The sequence below is a fragment of the Trematomus bernacchii genome, unplaced genomic scaffold (assembly GCF_902827165.1).
Source record: "Trematomus bernacchii unplaced genomic scaffold, fTreBer1.1, whole genome shotgun sequence".
Classification (NCBI taxonomy): Eukaryota; Metazoa; Chordata; class Actinopteri; order Perciformes; family Nototheniidae; genus Trematomus; species Trematomus bernacchii.
The window spans coordinates 6,528,915-6,536,320 of record NW_022987698.1 but is presented as its reverse complement, the minus strand read 5'-3'; the positions used below and the strand labels follow the sequence as shown (position 1 = coordinate 6,536,320).

The 7,406-nt window shown below is 40.5% G+C and overlaps 1 protein-coding gene across 1 annotated transcript; it reads right to left on the bottom strand.

Annotated features, from left to right (window-relative positions):
- Nucleotides 1-369: 369 nt before the first annotated feature.
- LOC117489730 (25-hydroxyvitamin D-1 alpha hydroxylase, mitochondrial) lies at nt 370-7,188 on the bottom strand. The gene is made up of 9 exons (XM_034139252.1): nt 6,976-7,188; nt 5,599-5,789; nt 5,049-5,239; nt 3,932-4,132; nt 2,978-3,141; nt 2,727-2,893; nt 2,550-2,631; nt 1,972-2,169; nt 370-1,526 (listed from the first exon to the last, which is right to left on the bottom strand). Exons 1-9 carry the CDS (start codon nt 7,186-7,188, stop codon nt 1,413-1,415), a joined length of 1,521 nt encoding a protein of 506 aa, XP_033995143.1. The 3' UTR covers nt 370-1,412.
- Between the last annotated feature and the right edge of the window lie 218 nt (nt 7,189-7,406).

The window sequence follows — 7,406 nt, the reverse complement described above, 5'->3', positions numbered from 1 at the left end:
TAACAGTTTGTAGCCCCCCGGGGGAGGCCTGCCTTAACCTTTGAAAACCTCTTTTAAGTTGAACATCATTGTTTTTCACTCCATTGACAGTGGAGCTATATAGTCCAAATGTTTGACCCCCAGCTGCTGCACCACAGCTGTTACTACATACTCCACATGGTCACAGAGGAACTTTGATACTCTTTTTGTATTCTTCCAAGAAATTACTGCCTACGTGCCTGGTGGCATCAAACTGAGAGAGATAAAAGCAAATGCTGAACCAAGGGAGGGATTTTGAAAACAAGTGTGCATTACAAAAGAAAAATGTATTATTGACCTAAAATGGACTCTCATTGGTTTACCCCCCAAAAAATCAACAAACAAGCAAAGTCCAACCTGACATTTTTTAATGATATTTACAGTACCAGTTCTAAAATGTGTTAAATTAGAATAAATACAGAGTTCAGTTACTGAAACGTATTACATTTACAAAATGGTGGCGTAACACTCAAACTAGTAGGTTTATAAACAATGTAAGACAGATAAAGTAGCATTGTGCTGCACTCTTAAATTGTTGCATATGTTAAAGACAGTACAGACAATACCTGAGTGCAAAGAGGCCTCTTTTAGGGATTTTAAACTGCACATATTTCTACACAGGAATAATTTCAATAGCTGCCGTTTTTATAAAAACATTTTTTTAAAAGGAACCCGTCACTAAAAGTTAACCATAATCACCTTATGAAGAACACTTTGATTAATACATCCTGTCAACTCAACATTCCTACAACAGCTAAATACAAGCTGAAGAAACAGAGTGTTCATGTGTCTGTCTCTCTAGAAATACTTGAAATATATACAACATACTGTGTATCTCAACTTACTTGCAGAAACGCTCTTTGTATTAAATATTTGCACGACCAGGGAACATACGTTAAGAGTGCAGAACATCAGAGGTAAACTCAGATGTATGAAGGGGTTACATTCAAATAAAAAATCAGTGTCAAATACAGAAATGGTGCAAATTCAATGGCTTGGCTCACTAAGGATAAAGTTTGCATTGTGGGTTTTGAAACATACTGAAGGAGATCACTGGATGACTCTTGGCCTAGGTGCAAATAAGAGCTTGATGGTGATTTACTTCTAAAAATATATCACCCCACAGTATTACATTTTGAGTTATACCAGTGGAAATCCTCAGTGATGAGCTGTCACTGCTCATCATTCGTTCATCTGCCCTCCTTTACCAGCAGCCTTGACACACTATGTAACAGATATGGAGGGCTTTGGCCTTTTCAGTGACAAAGGTCGAAGGTCCGCCCTTACTGCGTGCAACAGTCTCACGTTTCCTGCGATAACTCCACCTGCTATCACTCTCTAGGGCGAGAGAGTAACGTTCTCGTTCATGCAACAAACCAGTTCAGGAGAGTAGGTCATCGTTCAATAAACTGGAGGCTAATGACACTTTCAGGAACCAGAAGCGTTCTGGTCTTGGGTTTCACGGAAATCCCTTCTGGGTCGGGCTTCACATCAAACTCTAAGAGGATCTAGTGTGAACAGAGAAAACAAATTAAACCGAAGGAAAAAAATCAAGTGCCCATCATGTGCAAAGTGTTGGGTCGTGACTCTTAACTAAAATCCCTAGATTAAGTAATCAAATTAATTCATTAGGAACTGGATTTGCATTAGTCTCAAATCCCTTTCTTTGAGTTCCCTATATCTTCTAAAAAAAATGCAGCAAGAGGATTTGAGGATGACTTGATTCAAATAATCTGTGTACATGCTGCATTTAACAGAAAGTATTACAGTGTTGGGACAAATATATGTAAATGTTATATAAATGTTTTTTCTTTACATGTTTGGAACGGATTAAATGGATTTGCATTTACACACTTTTACATCACAGTAATTCACTCTCTCTGGTCGTCGTCATCATATCATAAACTACCTATCAAAGACTCAAAAACAAAAGGTTAACTCCTGACAACTCACCCTCGAAAGAGCGAGGTAGAGCTCCAGTTCGGCGATACGACGCCCTATGCAGCTGCGCTTTCCCACCCCAAAGGGTATGGAGGCATACGGGTGGAACGTCTGGTCCTTCTTCAACCAGCGATGGGGCTGAAATTCATCTGGATTCGGAAACACGGCTGGATCTCGTGATGTCGCGAAGTGGCAAAGGGTAATCAGAGTCTGGAAGAAAACATTGTACTGTCAGAGATTTACAACATTCACACTGTTTTTAATGTACCTTTACTATCAGAGATGGAATATCTTTTTAATAAGATTCACCCTTAAGCCAAACTCTGTGAAGTAAAACATTATTAGCTAGCTATCTTTTTGATATTTACAACTTAACTTGTATAAAAGGTATAACCAAGTTGAAATGGACTTAGAAGTAATCAGTTGCCTCGAAAACTATAAAGGAAACATTGCAATAAATTAAAAACCAAAACCTTTACATTTAGCACAGTAAAAATGGCTCCGTGTGAACACCTGACAGATTTCCACCCAGACAGTTAACATAGAGTTTCAAAGATATTATAGTGTCTTTATTCCCTCAACTCACTCACATTTTTAGGGATGAGGTAGCCTCCAACCTCAATGTCTCTCTCTGTAGTGACTCTTGCATTGGCAGGAATGACCGGGTACAACCTGGAAAACAAAGTTCAATAATGTAAGCAAAATGAAAGTTGAGGGTCGAAAACTAGATGTTTTCAGGAAATGAAGTGAAATCTTTTGAGTTCTACCTAAGCACTTCTTTGACGGTGGCCTTTAGGAGAGGCATGCGGGCCACGTCCGCTGCCTCCGGTATGCTTCGTCCCTGCAGCACGCTCAACACCTCGTCCCGGAGCATTGCCTGCACCTCAGGGTGACGGGACAGCTCGTACAGCGACCAGGACATGGTGCTGGAGATCTGAAAGAACGTACAAAGGTTCATAAATCAGGAAGATATGACGGCAGAGTACAGCGGACTGACAGAGAGAGTGATTGTTCTTACTGTGTCGACTCCTGCAAGAAGCAGCTCTGTGACGTTGCTGTAGACAGTCTTCATTGGCATCCCGGCCCGTGACAGGAAGTAGGTCAGATAGCGGCCCTCCACCTCCTCTCCACGGGCAACCTTTTCTGCTTCAGCCGTCATACGCTGGTCAATGTGGCCTTTAGCTAGAGACACAGAGAATAAATGATTTCTGGTGAGATCTTCAGAGTGATATCATTATTACCAAATAAGTATCAAAAACCAGTATGGCCTTTCTGAAGATCTTAGTTGTGTTCATATTCTTACATTTCTGATAGTATTTTGAGTATTTTTCCTTTAGGTTTACTCTTCACATTTCATATTTGTCAATGCACATGAATCGTGTAAACGCGAAATGTATAATCATTGGCTCATTATAAATATTTAAAACATAAACTCGACTCGATATTCTTAAAATTCCTTCAACCACATCATGACAGATGTTCAAGACTTCCTATCGCAGATGATCTTGTAGTGCGTGAGGGTTAAGGACTTTAATCTCCTGCTTCCTGATCCAGTTTGCACCACAGTGATCATTTTAAACATGTTCGATTCAGATCTGGATGAGTCATAACGTACTGTCAGAGTGAGTGGGTGGAATCATCTAATGCTAAGGGGAACCAGATTTAGCCGTAAAGAAATTAGGCCGGACAGACGGAAAGTAATCAAAGAGGGTGGAAAAACATAGAGTTTGTTTTGGTGTAATTGTGTAGGGGAAGTGCTAGCGTTTGTCTCCTGAATGTCCCTGATAATACACCTTTAAAAAATGTATTTTCTGTTTATGCTCGTTTTTAATATTTCTTCCAAATGTTCTCTCTTTAAATACAGTGTTATACATACATCCATCACTATCAGAGTACATTTCCAAGTAGGCTGACATTTTGCTATTCTTTCTTATGTCACCACTAAACTCAATGATTAGTAGAAATGACCTACCAAAGTCGAACATGTAGTCCCAGCTCTGACAGAAGGTGTTCCAGGGTTTAGGAAACAGCCGGTGCAGCCACTGTGGCATGAACATGGTAGGAAGCGTTGTTACGAACATGGTGTTGATCGATTGGATGAAACGCTCCGTCTCTTCAGGGATAACCTCATCCAGGCAACCAATTCTTGATTCAAACAAAACCGAGGAAATGCCTGTCAAATAAAAAGAAGGTAAATGAGGAGGTGAGAAAGACACGGCACGAGGGCTGACAGAAATGTTAACAGATGATGAAACTATATCTACTGTTTGGCCTTTTTTTTTTAAGGTAAAATAGTTTTTTCAACAACAGTTGGCCGAGCTTCCACTCAACACTACAATCAATTTGATGTCGGTAGAGTAAATGTTTGAGAGAGACGTGAATGCGACCATACAGTCACTGGATTGATCTGTTTAGTCTGGGAGAAATATGGGAGAGCAAAAGGAATAAATGTATCTTTTCTTCATGGAAGAATGAAGGCAGGGAATGAACAATGGCTTTAACAGGATTTATATGAGCTGGTAATAAGAAAAGTACATTTACTAGTGTGCTGTACAATACTGAGGAGCTTCTATGTTACTTGAGTATTTCCATTTTATTAAATATGTTTATTCAACAAAATGTCAGTGGAAAATATTTATATCTTTTTACGGGACTAATTATCTGATAGCTGTAGGTATTACCTGTACTAACTTAGTTTAGATATTATACACAAACACATGATGAGTTTACAAAAGAAGATGCAGCATTAAGGGTTAAGCTATTTAACTTTTAAATTATAACTAGTTTAAATAAGCTCTGTCTCCAATGTGTGATAACTTTGAATGCGGTTGTCTTAGTTGTAAGGTTACTATTTTGTCGAATTGCTACTTATACGTAAATTATAATGATATGTATAATTGTTCCACTATTGGAAAGGTGAACTGAAGGTTACTCGTTATTGATCCATGATTTGTTTTGAATGTCCTTGTCATTATCAGAAAACCTATCTTCCTGTATCTGACTGGCCCTAATTACCAATGTTTACACAGTGTGGTACACCCAGTAGTGATGCATGATGTTTCCACGCTTCAGACCACATTAAATCTTACCCTCGAGGCCGAATCGATAGAACTCGCTTGAGATGTCAGTGACAAGGCCCTCAGAGCTTCTGCTCAGGCGAAGTTTGGCAATGAGGTCGCTGACCACGCCGTTCAGGGTTTCATCGTAAGCTTCCACGGCTTTGGGTCGCAGCATGTGCTTACCAAGGAGACTTCTCACCGACTGCCACTCCTCCCCCTCACTGGGAACAAACAGAAAGAGAAATGAAGAAACACTTGTGTTAGTTGAGCATCTCTGCGTGTTTCTGAGTATTTAACTGGTGCATTGAAAAAAAATGTACACTGAATGTGTCATTTCTTATTATTATATTGTTCAGTTCTGTTAATCTGTCCCCACTCTTGAGAGGGTATTCCCTTAACAACTATGGTTAAATATAGAATGATGAATGAATGAGTTAATATATTATATATTAATATATATTACATCATTTCGTAATGCCATAGTTCCTACTACGAATTACAAATCATTCAAGTTTGCATTTATCTTGTGATTTGGGGATTTACAATAAGAGAGTAAGGGCTGTCTCAGAGTGCTACTCACGAAGTCAGGAGTCCGTAGTGATGTCCCCTGAGCTTCCTGTAGTCCTTCCAGGAGGAGAGGTCAGAGCGCATGGGGTGCTGGCCCTCCTGCCTCAGAACCTGCTCAATGAGCGCTGGATCAGCAACATGAACGGTCAGAATGGGGCCAAAGCTCGCCTTCCACATGGGCCCATATCGCTGCAAGCCCTCCAGCTACAACATGAGGGAGAGGGGGATGACCTTGTGAAAACGCTGCAAGCAATGAACTGATTGGCAGCATCTTTGATGATGCCCGGCGGAGAACTAAAGATGTGTGCAGGCTTCTTTTATTCACTCATGATTAGATCATTCATGAGCTGCAACAATGAGCTGACTATGATTAATCGATCAAGGAAAAAAGTAGCACCAATTGTTTGAATCATTGAAGTAAATGTTCATGCAATGATTCCAGAAAGTGCTGTTTTTAGTGTCTCAAGTGTGTAAATGTTCTGCATTTAACTGGGTTCTTCCTTATTAACCTGATTATCTTTGTGTTTTGTACTGACAAAACAAGACATTTGAATACATCACCTTGGATTTTGTGAAACTAGAAGGGGCATTTTTCACAATTTTCACATTTGAGAGACCAAGTGATTAATGGGTAATGAAAGTAATTGTTAGTTAGTTGCAGCCCCAGATAATTTTCATTTAAGATACATTTAGTAACAAACACCAAGCCAAGGACAAAAGAATATTGGCCTGTGTCTATTACAGGCCAATATTCTCCTGTCCTTGGCTTGGTGTTTGTTACTAAAGGTTGAAATAACTTACAAAATGTGTAAAAGACAGTTACACTGCGAAACAAATATATTAATATTTAAGCCCGAGTGTTTTGCCTATAGGTAGGTTATCAAGGATGCATTCATTATGGCCTCTTAATATATTAAATAAATACATATTTTTAGAATTCAGTCCAGTGACTAAGACACAGCCTACTAAATGTATTCATATTCAAAAGAATCCTCCCAGCGTTAACAGCAAACCTGTTAGATATGACACAAATATATTGTCTGCTTTAAAAACGATACACTCATTATGGGGGTTGTGCCTGGGGGACCCCATTTGTAAGCACCCATTCTGTCTATGTTATTTGACACCCTATCAGTGGGGGTAGGGGCAACCTGACAGTCAGTTTGAAGGAGATGCAGCAGACACTGATTTCCTCGTTGTCCCCGTCTATTTTCGATCTACACAATATGCAAATTAGGTTTAACCTTCCTAAAATAACAATAGACAGATTACACAACTAACTAAAAACACGAAGAAGGGTGCATCTTGGTGCGATCAGCTTTAAAGAGGCAGGTGTTGCAAATGTTCATATATTTGGTGTCTTTAACTGTCCCTGTGTTTATCCTCTTACCTGCAGATGGTGCAGCCGGGACAGCCCCCGTTTGACGAACAAGTCCCAGGCGAAACTGGCCACGGAGGGTCCGGGCATGTCCTGCAGGGTCTTGGCTGCCTGCTGCTTGGCGGATGCGCCCTCAGCCCACCTCTCCATCCACTTGATCAGGGGGATGGCACTGCGGCCGGATACTCTCAAAGCTTGTTGCAGCATCCTTCTCACTATGATCATGAATCGGTGGCTGGACGCAGCTCTCGGAGCTCATTGCGCCAGTATTTATAAGGCGCAAACTGCTCCTCGAACCCGCGGAGATAAAGCTGAACATTATTTTTTTTGAAATCTTGGCCAATCACCGGTGTGAATTCAGCGCAAGCCCCGCCCCCGTCTGGATGAGACTGTGAAGACGTGAGCTGAGGGGAGGTGTGTCCAATCAGAGGGCTCGAGCTCAG